The following is a 21,635-nucleotide window of genomic DNA, read 5'->3' as shown; positions in this document are numbered from 1 at the left end:
TACAAATATAATAAAAGTTTCCCTAAGCCATTCATTACAAACTGCTGATCAGTAAACACAGAATATACAATGGATAACATAAAATCCTTCATTGGTTGCACCTTCTGTTTTACATAACATAATTCTCACCCCTGTACTCAACAGTTCCTTTTAAGGTAAGTTATCTCTAATATAACCTAATATTACCATTATATTTTAGTTGAAACAGAAGGGAGTGTAATAAGGTTAGGTGGAATAAATAGTGCAGAAACAACACAAGGCAGATTGCATCAAGAAAGCACACTTCCCTATTCAGAGGGCAAGATGAAGGGTGTATTATATTTAGTGTCTATTCATACTGAAGTGCTTTGACATGTTTACTTAAGTTGAAGTTAATTTAGTTATTGCTATAATAATGTACCTTAACATCAAAAAAATCACCTACTATGTCGCCTCTCTACGTTGCCAGCTATCATTGTGCTCTCTGCTGGTAAGATTGACTGGTTGACCTAAACTATAAACATGTCTGCATTAGAAGACTTTGCTCAATTGGGATTCTAAACAGTCAATCCAAATCCATTTTACGTTCGACCCTTACAACAAAAGAAGACTTTAATCTCTTACTGAGCCCCACAGTGAAAGGACAGCATTGAAATCCCTGGACCTTAAAATGATATTATTATTTACTTCTACCCAAAAAGCATTAAGAGGTAACGAGAGCGAGAGCAAAGGAAACCCCATGGAAAAAGAACATGTCTAGACACAGATCATTAAGCAATACCAGAGAATTTAAAAGTTCTCAAGACACAAAAGAGAGCAGGGAGTTCTCCAAGTGTTCTGGCCAACATTTAACTCACAATGAAAGCATACCAGGTCAGATTTTATTGCCATAGAGCATATTATAACATGGGCCATTAAGCTGAATTTGTACCTGCACCATTCAACTAAAAAAAAATTACCCGCTGGGTTTCTGAAGTATGGGATAATAGCACAACGAGTGAAACAGTTTTTTGGAGATCTGAGTTAACAGAGTAACTGATAGACTATCTCTGACAGGATTTAAGAACTAGGAATAAATAGCAAATGATAAGGGAAGGGGTAATCTAAAGGTGGGGGGAGAATTCAATGTAAAATCAGGAAGTACTCGTAGAAGCAGAGAGAGGAAGGAAGATTAAATTAAGAGAGAAAATTGAAAAAGAACACATATAGAGTACGAGAGGTTTAAACTGGTATCCTATCAGTCCATGCCATAATGAGTATATTAATACAATCCTTCTGAGCCAATATGTTTACACTACATCAGGGATTACATTTCAAAATTTGTACTTTGACTGTGAAGTGCTTTGGGGCTTCCTGAACACACAAAAGGCACTGAATAAATGCAATTCTTTCTTTACCCATCAGTTTAAGAATAGAACCATAGAGATAAGTCCTATGAGTATAATTTGAACAGAAAAACTATCCAATGTAACAACATTCAATAATATTCAACAACTTTTTTACGTTGCACACTTTATAGCAAACATTTCAGTGAAACATGTAACTAACTGCACCTTAATGGGCTGTAGCAACCCGGACATTCGTTGAACATTTATGGTGGTTGATGTATTATTGTATTTATGTCAAAAATAGTAACAATAGTAAATCCTTAGGAACAAAATCGAAAGGTTTGTTTCTGTGGAAGAAGAGTGAGGCCATCTTTAATTACAAAATAATTCTGACTTCTACATTTAAACCTCAAGAATGTAATACTGGGTTCAGACTACAGATATGTCCTAAGAACTCTTTAGCAAGTTTGTAAATATAATCAAGAATTTACTAAAACCACTTTTAACTGCAGACTGAATTCCAGATACAATCATCTTATGCAGTGAATCATATTTATTGGCCATGATGCACCAGTCAGAATGGCAGTGATGATTTCTGTTAATTGGCATCACTGGTGATGCTGCTCTCCAAGGTTATAAAAAGTTTCAGTGAATATGAACACAAATGCATCAGAAGGCATGTAAAAATAATATATTGAAAAGCACAATGATGCAATGGTGACAAGCATCACACCATTTCACACTACACAATTATATCCCATTCACAGGACTACACATCCGCTTCACTAAGGATCATTTGAATTTTCACCTCACCGTCATACATTTCAGGCCTCATTGGCCCAAGAAGAAACAAATAGGTGAATTCTCATTATGGGAGCACAATTTCACCTTGCAATGAACCTCTAAAGGTCAATGCCGTAGTCCCCTCACCTTTCAACTGTGAGTTTGATCTAACTCTTTCTTTCAAACTGTCTGTCTGTCAAACCGGCACAACTCATCCCTTCAAGAATAGTGCATCAGGGAGCTGAATGAACATCACAGGGTCTGGTAACACCTTGCTATAAAACAAGCATTGATCATATGGGCAACTGCTATATAGCTCTAACCAAAGGACTGATATTTTTCCTACTGTGGTTCCAATTACATATCATGTGCCTGCTGGCAAACTGGCATGGTGACAAGGAAAGACAAGATAGTGGTGGACGGCTCAACACATAGATAATGATTTCACTTAAAGAGGTAACCCTGAAGCCAACTACCACAACTGGGCAAAAATTCAAGAAGTTAGTCAAAAGGATGCAAAGTCCCTTTGAAGAGTACTACCTTGCCAGAAAGATTATATGACATGGTTATTTTTCACTTCTCTTCAACATGACTACCATTGCTACAAGGCCTGATTTCCATTGTCACAAAGAACAGCCTTCTTTGTGAGTACCTCAAGTGTGCTGCCAGCCATGCTGCATCCTCAAAAGCTAATTACCTTTCAATTTTAATGCAGATCTCACCAGTACTTGACCCTAGTTGATGGCACATGGTGCCCTGGTAATCCTGCATAATGTTTACAGTAGCTGATTTTGTAGTATGGTATAAAATTCTGATTATGTGCAAAGTGTATGAGAAGCATTGTCAGACAGGACCCTGGAGCCAAGAATCAAGGAACGATATGAAGTATGGCAGGATGTCAGTGCCTGTTTAAAGGAATGCCACTCATATTGAATTCATTTCATTTCACAATGGGTTGAGGTAATTCAGCATCCCCCTTCCTTACAAGTATTCCCCACCCCCACACTACTACCATGGCACAGAATATTAAGACAGCAACATACAGTGAATGCAGTGAAGCTAAGAAACCTGAGGGTTAACCAAGAGAGCTCTGGAATAATTGAGGTGGGAGGGAATAAAAGAGTGGATGGGATTTTTAGCAGCTAGTGGGCTGACCAGGGAAGAAGATGGACAAAATAATGGAGAGAAAATGGGATTAGATGCTCAGCTCAGGATAAAATAGGAATACAGTTTGGATCCATCTTAGAAGGTTTCCAGCAAGTGACATAAAGTTGGTGGCTAGGGAATGGAGTTCAATGAGAGACTTGAAAAGAGTGGCTTTAATAATAACCTCTGTACTCTGTGGGAATAGATCAAAGGTGGCTGTATTAAACATCCCCAATCCAACTAAACCGGCAGTCATTTTTATGGCACAGGCTTACCTTGGAGATGAGAGATACATTCCCTGTTTAAGACTGTGCTGTTGAAAGTCTGATTTAAACATATCATCTGCTGCACAAGCTTTTTTTTATATTCATTTGCGGTGTGTCACTGGCAAGGTCGGCATTTATGGGCTATCCCAAATTGATCTTGAACTAAGCAGCTTGTTCGACCATCTCAGAGGTCAGATAAGAGTCAACCTTGTTGGTGGGTCTGGAGCCATCTACCTATTGGCAAGTTTGGTTAGGACAGATTTCCTGAAGGGCATTAGTGAACTAGATGTATTTTTTCAACAGACTCAGTCACTTTTGCAAGTGTTTTAGTTAATTGCATCTAAACTCCCCAGATGCCATGGTGAGATTTAAATTCTTATCTCCAAATCTATAATCCAGGCTACAGGGGTTCTACTCCATTCTACTATTTCCCTTGAGATTCCCAAGCAGGAGCAAGAAGTGAAAGCATACAGCTAAAGTGGGAGACACTGTTGCTCTCCATGGAGGTGGTCCCAACTGTCCAGTCCTTTTAAGTGGGTGGGCTGTCAGAATACAATTTGGAAGCAGAAGGGAAAATTGAATCCATAAATATTTTGTGAAGCTGGTTTGGAATGCTGAGACCATTGAATAAATCCAGCAGCATTTACTTTAAAATAAATCAGTTGGAATGCACTTCAATAACACATCCATCATTCTCACACCATTTCAGAAACCCTAATGGTCGAAGTCATTTTTATCAGCCATGGTACATCAAGGCAGCATGACCTCAGCCCAGAAAGTAACCTAATTATTAAACAGTCATGGGGCAAACAATCATATACAAGGACCCCATACCCTTGTAAAATATAAATGCTTAAGTAGTTGGGTGTATTAGAGTGGGGATTCTGTCATCTTGAGTTAAATTCTGCAGTATAGACATATCGATGTCAGTGAGAAGATAGGAACAATGCATCAAAAGAAATTCATCTTGATCTATGTCAAGTTAAAAGTAATGAGCTAAAATGGCACAGGAGTTATCACATTCAAAGAGCATGAAATTGGATCATTTTTCTTCATTAGATTTTGTTACTTGCATTTAGAGTTCTTTTAAAATATCAATTTGAACTCTCTTCCCCTTTGTTCATTTATACTTAGTTTTAAGCATTCTATTTGAATTTTCAGTGATATCAATATCCACACCATCTACACACTCTCAGTGCACACCAAAAAATTCACACCTCAGCTCCTAATAATTTGTCACTGAAATGGGCAGCCTCGATGAGTCATCATGGCTTGGAAAGCCATACATCACCCGAGACCTCATGGGCCAGCCATTGTTGTAAGAGGCAAGGAAAGAATTGGACACACCGTTTGTGTCATGTTGTATTGGAAATATAAATGTGAATTATTGTGGTCAGGAAAAAATATTCTCGTTTCTTAACTGGGATTTTAAAGCAATCCACGAATTGAAAAGCTAGGCAGTCAAAGACAATGCCCCGCAATGGACTTTTGGCCAACTATTATTAATAGGTATGATATTGGCAAAACAAAGAGCATATGCCAATCGCAAATGCATGAATGATGTGTGTGAGGATCTCATGGATAGAATACTAAAGGATGGTAAACATGCAGAATAAAATAAGTCTGTTTTAGAATAATGTGTGTTTGGAGTGAATAACAGATAATATATGTGATCTCGACTCGATTGTGAAATAGTATATGACTAGCATAAATAATAAGACCACCCAACCCCCACCCACTCTTGTGCCCCTCACTCCCTAAAGCACAGATAAATCTGGACTTTATCCCATGACTACTTGCTTTTATTATTTTTAGAAATGACATGTTTTTATTGAGTGAAGGAAAACTGATTGCGCAAGTGAAATAGTTGTTCATTTTGAAGTGCAGTGGCTGTCTAACAACAGAGATTACAACCCAAGTCATAAAAATACCTCCACATTGTTACCACAAGACCACATACACCTGGAAATTTCAGAAAATGCCAGGGAATGCATCCTCAGTGTAAAGGATCTCTTGATGACAGACATAGGGATAAATCAGAAAAAGGGCACAGTGAGTGGGTACCTGTGGGATGCTGGAAATCATATCCATTCAAAAACCTCTCTCTATCCAATATTTAAAAATAAATGTTTTTTTAGGATGTAAGCATTAGTTGCAAGGACACAAGGGGATATTTACTGCTATCTCCAATCGTCAGAATACCCCGGCTATGGCAGACTAGCCACTTCAGTTCTGCTTTAATAATATCATTTCATAAAACTGTATTTGTCATCACCTACTATAATGTTAAGTACTACAGAATGTTCTTTATTATATACCCAATGATATCTATAGATCTTCATTACATTTTGTATGCATCATATTCAAATACACAGGTGATTTTTAGAAGATGTTAACATACATACTATAACATTACATCATGTTTATACATTCTGACTCAGTTGAAAATATAATACGTGTAGAATACCAAACTACGAAGCAATGTTTCCCAAACATTCCATGGAAATTTTTGCATCTCCCACTGTTTATCCTTTCATATTTAGGCAAGTGGAAGATATTTCTGGTCTACTCTGAACACACTTTGGTACTAGCCATGAGGAGATACAATGGATAGCTCAAACTTGAATAAGCTCACCTCAATTACTGGATATTTCACTTAAGGCTGTCACGTACAAATGATTTTGCTTGGCTATATACAGTATATATAGCCAATCAAAATCATTTGTACATGACAGCCCTAAGTAAAGTTGAGGTTGGGAGTTGCTGAGGGGTTCAATAGTGAAAAAAATTAAATTGTAGTGTTAGTAAAGCAGACCTTTACTAAAAAAGGTGTTTAAAAAGGCTTTCATTACTGAAAAATCCCATAACAGGTTCCATGAACAGATTGACAAACAAAGGACAGAAATATATCATGGCACAATGTAAATAAGATGTAATGATACGACTTGAACATGAAATACATTATGTGTAATACTTTCTAACATAACATTTTATAATATATAATACTGTATTAAATTCCTCTCTCATTTATAGTAGATTGCATACATTACAGCTACCTGAAGCTTTTCTCTATAAATATAACAGAGAATCGGTTCAAATACAATTTACCACACAATGTCACCACCTTGTTAGTTTATAACACTCTCTGGACTTTATAATTAGCTGATTATTTGATGAACCTGTTGAATTCACTGCGTCATGAAGAAAGCTGGTAATTATTAGTGAGCCATAATGCCCCTATTTTAGGAATGAAAGATCAGTAACTGAGGCTTCCAGAGTCATTCTCAATTATATTTGTAAAATCTCTTAAGAGCCTTGACAGGTAAGATGCTGGGAGGATGTCTCCCTTGGAAGGGGAGTCCAAATCCAGAGGACCTAAAGAGTCAACCATTTTTGATGGGGATGAGGAGAAAGTTTCTTTACTCAGAAGTTTCTAAACGTTTGGAATTCTCTGGAACATAGAACTGTAGATGTTAAAAAAAGAGATATTGAAAGATTTTTGGATAATAAGGGAATCAAGGTTGCAGGGAAGGTGGAGGTAGAAAATACACTGTAATTATTATTAAATAGGGGAGCAGGCTTGAAGGGCCATGTAGCCTATTGCTGCTTCTGTCTCTAATGTTTTGATGTGCTATGGAAGGTTAGAATGAGGGATTCAAGCCCAAAGAGCCCATGGTTATCTGCTCCTTTCAGGTAGCTAACTGAAGTGGGACAGAGTGAGAAGAGGAAGAAAATGAGTCAATTCCAAGATGGCCATTCTCATTGTCTAGTGGCCAGATATAAAACAGCGATACCAGATCAAAATCCTGGAACTCTCTACCTTAAAGGACTTTGTCACAGGGTTTGCAGTGATTCAAGAAGGCAGCCCATTGCCAGTGATAACCACATTCCATGAGTGAGAAACAAATAAAAAAAAAGAAAATAGTTCAAATAAAGTCCTTTGCAGCTATTTTATGTTTAATAGTGGAAAGACAAGAAGAAAATAATATAAATACAATGATCCATTATCTTAGCACCTTCTTCATCAACCTGGAATCCCTCACTAGAACATCACCTCTAGTCCATCGCAAAACACAGCAAAAGCTAGGTAATGCTAGCACACAAAAGTGATTGCATATACTCATAAAGCTCTTTATGACAAAATAAGATATTTAAAAATGCATAATTTGGAAAAACTCTTACTTAATAATCCAGCATTGGGAAATCTCCAGGAGTCATTATAAGTTGTATACTGCGGATGGGAATATGGGCTCCCAGAAAAATCGCCTCCTAAAATGACAGAGAGAACAAAGAGGGTGAGATGATGTAAAGATTATCAAGATAATTAGTCTGGTTTCTCTTGGAATTGAAAAATACAGTGAAGAAGTAGTTCAACATTATGAACCAAACCATCATTAATAATCTATCTACATCTAGTCACATCATGCAATTAATATGTTTTTTAATTTTCTGGGAGCCTTTCATTAATTTAACTGCATTTCATGTAACATCTGGGCTCACTGATACAAGAAATATGCTGGAAAACAAGTTGAAATTTATTCACACAATCAACTAACTAGCTTCACTAATTAGTTGTTTGTTAGATCATCTCCACAACATTTTTCTGTCTCTCTCTTATTAATCTCTTTCACCTACATTGCCTTTTCCAATCACAGTTATGACATTAGATAATCAAGATATGAGGGCACGTGATGATTATCACCAGTTTTATTTTGTGAATTCTGGACATTAACCCAATGCAAATAGCCTGTTCCAATTGCTCACAACCTAATTAACATCAACATGTTAGCATAAGCTAAGTAAATACAATAACCAGCTAAACCATTAAAATTCAATTCCTTGCATAGCTTAATGACTTCATTAGAATATTTGCTGTTTTCCCTTCTAATTTAACAAAGTCTGCCTCCTTTATTCGCCAAACTTTGCCTTACACTTCAAGGCTGACAGAAGTGCAGCCATTTTCCCCAACCCCTTAGCTATGAAAATGAGGTGATGGCAATTTGTGTTGCTGTGCATATTAATCAGCAGGCGATGGGAAATTTAAACATCAGGCTGCACTCCTGCTCAGATGATTTGAAGCAAGCCGACACTTCACAATGTGATTCCCTTCGTTCCCCCTCCTCGTTCTCAGGGGGATGCGCCAAGGCCTGACAGGATCAGAGTTCCAATTCTCTGTTTTTTATGCCTCAGTGGTCAGGGTGTCAGGCTCCTGCAGTACAGACCAGCGGAGAGCTGCAAGAGTCACTGAGCACCATCAGCTCAGTGACAGAACCGCTTGCTTCATCCAGAAATATTCTGCATATCGAGCAGGAGCCAGGCTGTGCCAGAGAAGTGGCAGGAGCTGAGTAAAACTGGAGCAGATCAATGAACATGAAAACAGCAAGCCTGCCCCTTTATGGAAATACCACAGTCCATCAGAGGTAATTCTTGACAGCTGAACTCTTCAATCATCAACTGTGATGAGAGGCCGCAGAGAGAGAAAAAACACCTTGATTAACATCAAGCGTCAAGAATTTTAAGGGGCATCAATTCTCCTTATATCTCAGTCGCTACCTGCCTAACAACACAAAATGTTTAATGATTACTGATTAATTAGCCTCCAGTGGACCCTTTGTGTTTCAGCTGTAAAATTCTCCCAATGGGTATCAGAGGTGCTGCAGTTTGTTACTTAATAGCAGTCTGTATGGCTCCTTGGAAAAGAGCTTTGGCATAATCACAGCAAATCAACATGACAAACAATAAACAAAGATCCCAATTAACAGGGATGTGAAGGATTGAGTTTTGCAGGGGGTACAAAAGGTCTTTAAATTCCACAAATAAAGCCTCTGCAGCTGAGCACTCCAGAGGAGATGTCCGAATGGCTGATAACATCCCAGCAACCACCACACTTTCCCCACAGACTATACAAGAATTAATTTTAACACTGGGTCTGGAACAATCACTTTAAGTACTTACATCCCCATCATTAAAACAAAATATACATTACCGTGGATATGAAGCTAACCTAGCCGGGTTCAGGTTGGCTAACTCCTTGTCCAATTTTACTCTCCTCTGAAGTCAGCAGCTGGCTGAGTTAAAATCAGGGTCACTCTAAATTTATATAAATACAAAAATTCTGGAAAACAGCCATAAATGCAGAAAAAAATCGTAGGCATCCACAGGTTGTTAGGATCTGGAGACAGACAAGACTTTTTAATGTTTCCTATGTTGTGACTCATCAGAAAAGATGTCTTCAGTTCTTCTGATGGAGCATACTTGAAGGGTCAGGACTTTGCCTTACCGTCTGCTGAAACTGACTAACCCCCTGGGCATTTCCAGCATTCACTCCTTTTATTTCAGGAAGCAATAATTTTGTAAACTCCCATCACTGTGTTCAAGTTAAAATATGTAATCATCTTATGTGTGTCCTGGTTGCTTCTTACCTGATCAGTTTAGGCCGTTACACACATTTCCTGGCGGCACATGCAAGATCCCTAATATTGAACATCTGTTGACAGCACCACATTTGCCAATGAGGCAGAGGAGGGCACATAACTTACCTCACAACAAGCAGCAAACAAAAGGCAATTGCTCGGAATACAAAGTTTATTTAAAGAAGAGAGGAAACATCTTCTGACTCAAACAATAGCATCTTCTCTTTACAAAAATTATGTTATAAACATGTAACTTTCTTTATTTCTCTCTTGCACTAAAGTCATTACACTGGTGTCTCTGCATATCAGTGCCTATGGCACTACTCACTGAATCAAAACATATGAACATAAATGGATGTTGGTGCAAGCCACTCTGCCCATCAAGCCTATCCCACCATACAATATGATCATGGTTGATCTGGCCCAGGCCTCATCTCCTCTGCCTTGCCAGTTCTGCAGACCCTTCCATTTCCTGATATTTCAAAAATATATCTAGTTCCTCTGTATATGCCCCCAGTGCTCAATAGAAAGGCCAATATGCCATTTGCTTTGCCTAACCACTTGCTGTACTTACTGCTAACTTTTTGCAATTTGTTCCCAAGAATACCTAAGTCTCTCTGTCTTTGCTCATCTGCAATCTTTCTCCAGTTAGATAATAGTCTGCCTTTAGATTCCAAATACCCATGTCAAAGAAACCTCTGATCCATCACTCTTGCTTAACTAGGGCCTTTTCTCTAAGGAGAATGATGGCTCCTATCAATCCTCTTAATGGTGCCAATGAAATACCCAAAGCCTAATTAAGTCTTCACACAATCTTCACACAGATGTCTAATAAAGGTTTCAAATATTAAAAGTTTAAAAGAGCTAAACAGTAAGGTATGACTATTTTCATTGAAGGGACTACTAGAACATGGAATACTTTACCACAAGGAAGGTATTGGGGCAAAGACTGTAGCATCATTTAATGTTCATCATGTGATGAAAAGATGGGGATCGACTGAAGTAGAGATTTAGGGAGCCAGGGATGATATTGGCATTGAGGCACAACAGGGCTTCCACTGCCATCTCAAATAAATATACATAGTTCTAAAATTCCATTTTGCCAGTCAAGACCAAAATTGGATGACTGGGCAAACTGGGACTACAGTTTTAAGTATCCTCAATTCATTTGGATCATGGCTTCCCGTTGAATGGGTTGTATAATTTCAGGATTAACCCTGATTGCTTGCACTGAAAGGCCAAAGTACAAAAACTTTGGTAACATTTTTTTAAAATTGTCATGAATTCATGCACTCATAGCTTTCTTGTTTGCTTTTATCATCAAGTATAATTACAAATGTGGGACTCATTTTTGCATCCCTCTATTCAGCAACAAGTGCTCACAAGTCTTACGCACACCATCAATAGATATCTGTAAGTCGCCCATGTTTTCCCCAATGACTTATTTTCCTGCTTCAGAAGAACATCTCTGCCTGGTGCTAGTGTGAGACTTTTCTACTTCTCACATGCCGTCATACGGTTGCCTCTCTGAGAATGCCAATTTGAAGCTAGTTAGTAGCCGGTAAATGTTCTGGGACCACTAGAAATTGGTTCAAGCAAATTTTCAGTCAGCAACATTGTGGGCCGAAGGGCTTGTACTGTGTTGTGGTGTTCTATGCTCTATGTTGTGTTCATCTTATCGACCTCAACTAGATTTGAAACTTGTTGAATTGTCCATTGCACTATATTGTAACTCCTCATTGATTATTTTGCCTATAATTGGAATGTGCTTATGTGTTCAAACTTTCCCCAATTTCCCCTGAGATAAATGAGCTTAGGATCATGCTTCATTTCAGGAATTTTCAAGATGGCCACCATTTTGCTTGGTATCATTGGGAAGCCCGTAGCCTTACATGGGCTGAGTCTCTTTTCTCTTGGAAAAAGGAAAAGGCAGCTGAGGGGTGCTTGCTAGTGTGGATGAGGCAAAATGGGAGGAAGCTCGAGTGTAACATAAATTCTGCATAGACTGGTTGGGTCACATGCACATCTCTGTGTCACATATATTCCAGGTACCATTTGCAATAATCTTCATAAAATAAGATCTTTCAAAACCTTACACGTGGTCCATAATTATAACAGACATCGTAACAAGCCAAATATTCAGTTACCCAAAAGAGGGGGGGATGGAGTAGTGAAGGAGAATTCTAAGATCCCCAGTAGATTAAAATGGTCATCCTGCAATTTCCCTCTGCATATTCTGATTATAGTATAGTCATAGTGCACATCATACATTTTAAAATATAAGTTCATAGGTCCACAGGGGCAGAACATGTTTGAAATTAACATAAAGACTTTAGGCAATAGAATCAATGTGAGTCTGTATGAAGCAGATCAAATAGAAAGCAGAGCATCACTAGGATATCTACTAGGATTAAACCCTCAGGAGGACAAAATAAAATAAACCTCAATTCAATTTAATTTAACTTAATTTCTTACTTTAACAATTTCACTTTACATATGAATTAATTAAAACCAGTCTGAATCTGTGTAAAAAATGTTAAATGGGAAATAGAATGAAATATTTAATGTATTTCAGATGGAATCTATTACAAACAAGGAATGACTGCATTAAAGTCGATGGCTGTGTATGCTCTATCATAGCAGCAGTAAATCTATTTCATTTTACAGAATTAACAAGAACTAACAGCAGCAAGATGCAGTTTAGTTTATACAAAAGAAAATCCAATCTTTTCAAAGTTATTAAATAACACAAATGCCTTTGGTGTCAGCTATGGCTTAGTGCTAGCACTCTCATCACTGAGTCAAAAGGTTGTAGCTTCTGAGACCCGAGCCCATAATCCAGCCTTACACTTCAATACAGTATTGAATGAGTTCTTTACTATTGGTGGCACTGTTTCTGGAATGAAATGTAAACTGAGGTTCCCGCTATCCTTTCAGATAGATGTAAAAGATCCCTTGAAAAGTATGAAAATTTCACTGGCAGGCCCCATAGACCAACATTTATTCCTTAAGAGATCATAATTCAAACAAATTATCTTATTATCATCTCAATGCTTCATGTGCCCTTTAAGTATGTGAATTTACAGTTCTATTTCTAACATTCACCATAATACAAGTCTATTTGGTTGCTGTAAATCTGAGAACAGAAAAGGTGATATATAAATGCAAGTCATTTTCCCTGAGATTTTCCTGTTTTACTGAAATGAATGGAGTGGGAGTTAGAAGGAGACACAGAGGAAGGTAATTTATCCCAACTGCACATACAAAAAGCATTTCTAAGGGACCAAATCAGCTTTGGAAGATTTGTACATCAATACACTCTGTTTACTTCACTGGTGCTTCACATAATGCAGCCTCACTTCTAATTTGGAAATTGAAAATATTTTGTTTACACGGGTCATCTCTTCTGTTTTCCAGCTGCATTGGGTGTCACAGTCTTCTGTGTCTATCCAAGAACATGAAGAATTTAAGGCTAGATGGTTCTGCAGCTTGGTTGAATGTGTGACTTGGGGAAGGCATGAGCTGCTCTCTATTTTCTGAACTAGATTGTTTTTCAATATTTGCATGTGCTTTATTATAAAGATGAATATAATTTTGATTAACTGAATTATTTCCCATTAAAAAATCAATTAACATCACTGATTTTAATCAGTAACATTGGAAAATAATTGGTTATTTCTTATTGAAGAACCTCTAACTGGAATATTGGGATTCAAGCAAATGAATATTTTTGTACCACTGTTTAAAGAATAATGAAGGCAAGAATATTCATGCAAAACTCCCTGTCGTAACCTTTTATGGGCTGGATTATTTTAGGATGATCTTTAGGGAGCTCCCTAAATCTTTTCTGTGCCAGGGACCTATAGCTGAGTTCCTTGGAAAGCAGTACTGAGGTTTGTAACACGATTGTACTTTAATTTTAAAATTACATTCTGATATTGCCTTGTCCCATGAAAGAACAATGCCAGTAACAGATCTGGTTCAATAGAGACTTCAGTGCTAAAATGAGTCAACAAAAGGAAGGATAACTTCAGATATATATCTCCAGCAGTTTGCCCCAGCTGACATCCCCAAGTTGGATCAGAAGTTGGTGCCAGAGACAGGGCAGAGAAGGGGTTTAATTTGATGTTGGGGGTAGTAGTGTTTCACAAGCTCAACATATACACTGGGCGCAACATGTGTCTTGGTGATGCACAAACTTCAGATTAAACTATCACCAACAAACGTATAAAATGGTCATTTCTATTTCTCCCCTCTTCCAAGTATCAGTGAGCATCACTAATTAAAATAAAATTTGACTAAGTAATCTGCCCTCTCTGTACTTCCACTGGAGAAAATGGAATGTAATGCTAGAACAAACATGCATTTAATAAACAGAAGAACCCTTGAGAAATATCCCCGGACTCTAGATCAGCTCCACCACCACACTGTGTGTCATTAACAATCTCATGGCATTAATATTCCATAAATGAGTGATGAGTTTTAGGTTCAGGTGGGCATACCTTGCTGTGAAGTAATTGTTCCACTCTTGGCCTGCAGTCGCATCTATGAAAATTTAATGCTTCCCCCAACACATTTATGAAATATTTCAAATAGTAATTGCAAAAATAAAAAATAATTACTTCCTAGAATTTATCACCTCCAATTTTCAAAGAACTGCACTTGTAGGCAGGCAAATTAAATTACATATAGTTTGAATAAAGTACTAAGACTCCCATGGGGAACCAAACGAAGGAAACAATAATATCCTTTCCATGTTGTTTTCTGCAATTCTCTCTCACCTCTCATCTGGTTTTAACAGAGAACAACAGCATGCGGGCAGGGTTACTTTCTTGCCATATCATTTATCTTCTCACAGGGATGAAATTTAACTAGTTTACACCATTATCTGAGGCTGTAGGTCACTCTCTACTCTCTTCAGGACTGAGATTGATTTCTCTTAGTTAAGGGTTTCAAGGGATATAGAGCAACCATGGGTAAATTGGGTTGAAGTACAGACTAGCCACGATTGATTAGAATGGCAGAACAGACTTGAGGGACTGAATGACCTCCATTGTTCCTCTTGTCCTTTATAGAATTTCCAACCCAAACTAGGCCTGGGGTGGGCTGTCACTGCAGCTCATGTAAGGTTCACTGTAAAGTTGCCCCCGTTAACTAAAAGACATAATTTCATCCATATCCCAGTTCACGACTGTACCTATTTGCAAGTAATTACACAATAATGGAAATTCAGTTCTATACTCCAATCTGCAGGGTGGGGGAGAAAAAGTAGGGTAGGGAGCTGATTTCAATTGTCAGCACTCATCTCTCTGAGATTGAAAATTGTGGTTTCAAGATACATAAAGACTTAGGCTGCCATGTTAATGCATTACTGATGCATTGTTGGAAGTCCTGCATCTTGGATGAAATGTTACCCCAAGACATCATCTGCACCATCTGCTACATCGTCTTTATGGTTGTGAATGACACTATATAAATGAGAGTCTTTTTTAAAGACCAAGTGAAGAAAGACGATGCTGATGTCGACCAAAGCGTATGAGCAAATTATTATTAACTACCAGCTGCTAGAATCCCGTGGAGTCAGCACGGATATAATTAGAAAAGTAGTGGATGTGTATAATTCCATTGCCCAGTATAAACATCGTTCACCTCAATGAGCACAATACAAGAGGTTTGATCTTGATCAATTAGTCAGAACTTTCAAGGTTGTGGTGTATCTTTGCAGCAAATCCTTGCACTTATCCAGGCTGCCAACACCAACTCAGAAGCTTGGTACATGACTAAGCTTCACAGGATACCAATGATAGAGGCTCCATTTTTGTAAACTCAGCATTCCAGTGCTAGCTTTCCTTCCTTGCACCGTTCAAAGCACCCCCCTCCCCCACCACCACCAATCCCATCAATTCACATCACACCAATCTGTGTTGGCACACAGAGAGAGCTGGTAGAGAGGAAGGCCAGCATGCAGCAAGACAAAATGTCACAGGGCAGAGGGGAGCAGACAATTGGCAAACATAGAGCCAATGGAAGCTAATGTGGCAATAAAGTGCAGTAGCATCCAATATGCCATCCACGGAGGTATAAAGCAAGTGAATAAGCTACAAAACAGCAAAAGATTGAACAAAGATTAATTGCATGACAGTGCTGCCCATTTTCTCAAATAAAAAGGTCCTTAGCAGACACATATCTATACTGTAGCTGATCCAATGCATCAGTATATGGCCAAGCATTCTGCAAGCTGTTTACATTGGGCACTTTGAAAATGTGAATGAATTAACTTTAAATTGCAGTTTGAAAACATATCCTGTTGGAGCTTGTACATGCATGTGAGCAACAAAAGTTATATCGATGTTTGAATATATATTGTCAACAGCAAATCTGGAACTAATTGATGGAAAACCCTTGCCACCAGCATGGCTGGACCTGGAACACCTAATAAACTGTGCTGCAAAATAGGGCTGTACTTTTGGCATCATTTTTCCAGATTGTGAGGATATTGTGAATAAACTTCATCCTGACAGATATACTGTTCTCTGAGAAGGGTCATTTTCAAAAATCAAACAGGGTAAACTACTTTGCACCATCCTCATGCAGTAACACATTGATTTCACTGATTATCAACAGGGCTTTTCCATGCTGGCTCTGATGGCCTTGATTGCAGACTCCATTTCCAGTCTCCAATTTACTTAATATCCTTAGATCTCACAAGGCAATCCTTTCGCTTTTTCAACCACTAGAAAGTATGAAGTAGTTATTCTCCTGTTTCCCATTGGGGCTTTCCACTTCAATTCTATATACCTTCTCTTTCCCTACACAAGCATAAGAACATGAAGCGGGGGTAGGCCATTCTGGCTGCTCTGCCATCCTATAAGATCATGGTTTATCTCAGCGCACTTTCCTGGAATGAAACCTTGATTCCATTAATGTTTTAAAACCTATTGATCTCTGCCACTCTTGACACTTAAAGAGCAAAAGTCAGGGGTAGTCAGAAGGGCTCTATGTTGCACAAGGACATGATCAGCTCCAAGCTCCCATCACAAGATTAGACCTGGGGTTTGCCAGTCATCAGAAGATTTGGCAATGTGATTCAATAACTGGTTGCAATTAACTCAAACTTTGCAGGTAGGCCTTGTAAATGAGGAGTCTGAATTATTGAAATTAACAGATCCACCACCGCACCCCCCCCCCAACACACACACACACACACACACACACACACACACATAAAAATACCACAACCTACACTCCTCAGGTGCTTTTTAAAAACTAATTATAATACATTTAAATCAATTCTAATCGTAAAAGCCAGGTTAACTGAATGTAAACATAACCTGAATCCCAAGATTACAACACCACCTCCATTACTTACAATAGGTTTCTGAGGGTACATTAGCTCAATTCAGGCTCAAGCTTCACCTACCAAAGCTGATGCTACACATACAACATATCTTTTCAATTCTCGTGTCTGAAGTCCAATAATGTCCAATAAACAGCAACCAGTAACTGTACAGAAGTTAGTTCAGCCCTACCCAGACACAAACTTCCAGGGATCACCAGGAAATAGTCCATTCAAACTGCATTGTACATTAATGTAATAGATGTTTCGCATCTGTTTCTGTATCATAATATTCACATTAGTGTCTCATTGTCAGTGCATTGCATTTAATGTATCTTCACATTATCTATATCACATTATCTATATAGCTGTTCAACATACAGTATGTGAGACATTTATTGTTTCCTCTTATCGAATAACAATCAAATTTACAACAGATACATATCATGCATATCACATTCACCCTAACAACATAGTACACTTATCACACTCAATGTGGCTCTCTTAATACATTAGATGAAATTTATAAGGATTTTAGCAAGACTTTCGACAAGTTCCAACATGGCAGACTGGTGAAAAAAGGAAAAGCATACAGGATTCAACGGAGTGTAGAAAATGGGATCCAAATTTGGCTCAGTGCCCGAAACCGAAAGGTAGTGCTTGAAGGGTGCTTTTGCAATTCAAAGGTTTTTGCCAATGAACCTCCACGGGTATCAGTACACAGTCCCTTGTATTTAGTCGTATATATTAGACTGAATTGTGAGGTCAATGATAAAGAAGTTTGCAGATAGTGCCATGACAGTGAGACAGAATGCTTTAGACTGCAGAATGAGGGGCAAAGATACAGCATGGATGGGGTAGATTTTCCCCATGGCAGCTGTCTAAAACCAGATGCCATTGGTTTAAGATAGGAGTTTTAGAGGGGAACTGAGGAAGAACTTTTTCACCAGAGGGTGGCTGGAATCTGTAATACACTGCCTGAGGGGGTGATGGAGACAGACATTCTCACATTTATGAAGTATCGAGAAGAGCAGTTGAATCAGCAAGGCATGCAGTACAAGGCTATGTATCAAGTGCTGGTAAATGGGATTTGTATAGATAGATACTTGATGATCAGAATGGACATGGTGGGCCAAAGGTCCTCTTTCTGTGTTGTACAACTCTAGGACTCTTCCGATATGGATGGTCTTGTCAGCTGGTGAGAAAAGCAGCAAATGGAATTCAATCTGGAGAAGCACGAGGTAATGTAATTGGGGAGGTGCAACAAGACACAGAAATATAGAATAGATGAGAAGATACTGATTGGATCAGAGGAAGAACATGGAATGTACATCCACAGATCCTTAAATTTAGCAGGATAGGTTGATAAGGTGATTAAAAATACAAAAAGGATTCTTTCCTTTTATAGCTGAGGCATACAGTTCCAGAACGGGGGCATAATGCTATTTGACAGTTGGAAAAGCAGGGCATACAATGTGGCAAGGGCTGATGGCAGGCCAGAGCAGTGGGAAGTTTTAGGATCCAAACACCACAAAGCTCATAAGAAGGGAGAACATTGATTTTGATGGAATATTGGTATGTAATACCAAAACAAACAGTAAGAGCTTCTATGGATATATAAATAAGAAAAAGGGAGCGAGGGTAAGTGTGGGACCTCCAGAGAACGAAGCTGGTGAATTAATAAAAGGAAACAAAGGAATGGCAGCTATATTAAATCAATTTTTGAATCAGTCTTCACCATGGAGGATACTGTAAATATCTCTAAGATAAAAGATGGGCTTATTTCATATAACATGGATGAACTTGTAAAAGTCCCAATCACAAGGGATAACATGTTGGAGAAATTCACAGGGCTAAAGGCAGTCATATGTCCAGGACACGATGGCCTGCACCCAAGGGTTTTAAAGGAGGTGGTTGCAGAGATAGTGGACCCATTTGTTGAAATTTTTCAAAACTCACTAAATTCAGGGTGGCTACCAGAAGATTGGAAAACAGCTAATGTGACTCATTTGTTCAAAAGGGGAAGAAGATGCAAGGTAGGAAAGTATAGGCCAGTTAGTTTAGCATCTATTGTTGGCAAGATGGTTTTATGAAAGTTGAGTCACGTTTGACAAATTTGCTTGAATTCTATGAGAATGTGTCGGGAGAGTGGATAGAGGGGAACCTGTCAATGTAATGTATTTGGATTTCCAAAAGGCATTTGACATAAAAGGCTGCACCACATAGAAGGCTGGTGCATAAATTAAGAGCCCAATGTATAGGAGGAAATGTGTTAGCATGGATTGAAAATAAAGAGTTGTAATAAATGGGTCCTTTTCAGGCTGGAAGGATATAACTAATGGAATGCCCCAATTGCGTCTTGGTCCTCAGTTCTTTACTATTTACATTAATGGCCTGGGGGAGCGAATGAAATGCAAGGTTCCCAAGTTTGACAATGATATGAAAAGAGGTGCAAGGGCCTGTGACAAAGACATTGTGATTCTGCAACAGGATATAGATGGATCGAGTGATTGGGTGAAAACCTGTCACATGGAGTTTAAAGTGGGGAAGCGCAAGGTCAGGCACTTCGGTAAGAGGAATAAAAAGGTGGATTATTATCTAAATGGAGAGACACTGCAAATGAGTGAAGTTCAGAGGGATATAGGTATCCTAATGCATAAATCACAATAACAATTATAAAATAATAATTATAAAATATAAAATAATATAAAATAAAATAATAATTATAAGATAACAATAATAAAAATGAATGACAACAACCTTTCCCTCGATGTCAACAAAACAAAAGAGCTGGTCATTGACTTCAGGAAAGGGGGTGGTGTACATGCTCCTGTCTACATCAATGGTGCCGAGGTTGAGAGAGTTGAGAGCTTCAAGTTCCTGGGTGTGAACATCACCAACAGCCTGTCCTGGTCAAATCACGTAGAAACCACAGCCAAGAAAGCTCACCAGCGCCTCTACTTCCTCAGGAGGCTAAAGAAATTTGGTTTGTCCCCTTTGACTCTCACAAACTTTTACCGATGCACCATAGAAAGCATCCTATCTGGATGTATCACAGCTTGATACGGCAACTGCTCTGCCCAGGACTGCAAGAAACCGCAGAGAGTTGTGGACACAGCCCAGCGCATCACGGACACCAGCCTCCCCTCCTTGGACTCTTGTCTTTACCTCTCGTTGTCTAGGTGAAGCAGCCAGCATAATCAAAGACCCCACCCACCTGGGACATTCTCTTTTCTCTCCTCTTCCATCGGGTAGAAGATACAGGAGCCTGAAGGCACGTACCACCAGACTTAAGGACAGCTTCTACCCCACTGTGATAAGACTATTGAATGGTTCCTTTATACAATGAGATGGACTATGACCTCACAATCTACCTTGTTGTGACCTTGCACCTTATTGCACTGCACTTTCTCTGTAGCTGTGACACTTTACTCTGTACTGTTACTGTTTTTACCTGTACTACATCAATGCACTTTGTACTAACTCAATGTAGCTGCACTGTGTAATGAATTGACCTGTATGATTGGTTTGTAAGACAAGCTTTTCACTGTACCACCTCGGTACCAATGACAATAATAAACCAAACCAATAAGTGAACACGCAAGTCCAGCAAGTAGTTGAGAAGGCAAATGGCATGTTGGTCTTTATTGCGAAGGGGTTGGAGTTTAAGAATAGAGAGGTTCTGTTACAGTTGTACAGGGTGTTGGTGAGGCCACACCTGGAAAATTGTGCACAGTCTTGATCTCCTTGCCTAGAAAAAATGTAATAGCATCAGAGGCAGCCCAAAGTAGATTCACCAGGCTAATTTCTGGGATGAAAGGGTTTTCCTATTAGCTTGGTCTTATATTTCTTGCAGTGAGGGGTGACCTTATTCAAACATACAAGATCCTAAGGGGATTGACAAGGTAGATGCTGGAATGTATTCACTAGTGAGAGACCCATGAACAAGGAACATAATTACAAAATAAGATTTTAGTCATTTAAAAACTGAGGTGCGTAACATGTGAAAAGTATTTGGATATGCACTTGAGGAGCTGTGACCTGTAGGGCTACAGACTTGGTGCCGGAAGGTCAGATTATGCTGAGTAGTTCTTTTTTGACCAGGATAGAGACAGTGAGCCAAATGGCCTTCCTGGGTGTCTATGAACCTATAAGCATTACTTTCACAGTAGCAACTCATTGTTTATATCACAGTTATTGTTTTCTCTCATTGCAATTATTTTAATTTTACTGTAGCCTTTTATTTCATATATATAGTTTATTCACTGTGGTCTCTTATTGCATACCTCAATCGTAAATAAAATGCATTTGTTGCAGTCTCTCATTATACATTATCACATTCACTGTATTCTCCTATTGTATGTATGACACATTCCCTGTAGCA

General features: G+C 38.6%; 1 protein-coding gene across 1 annotated transcript in view; it reads right to left on the bottom strand.

Moving 5' to 3' along the window:
* pax5 (paired box 5) overlaps window positions 1-21,635 on the bottom strand; it is a 189,736-nt gene that overhangs the window by 1,885 nt on the left and 166,216 nt on the right. The window contains 1 exon segment of the mRNA XM_052019516.1: window positions 7,685-7,771. Coding sequence (XP_051875476.1) covers window positions 7,685-7,771 — 87 coding nt within the window.

This window comes from Pristis pectinata, chromosome 7 (genome assembly GCF_009764475.1).
Source record: "Pristis pectinata isolate sPriPec2 chromosome 7, sPriPec2.1.pri, whole genome shotgun sequence".
Taxonomy (NCBI): domain Eukaryota; kingdom Metazoa; phylum Chordata; class Chondrichthyes; order Rhinopristiformes; family Pristidae; genus Pristis; species Pristis pectinata.
The sequence above is the reverse complement of the archived record's forward strand: the minus strand, read 5'-3'. Positions and strand labels throughout refer to the sequence as shown.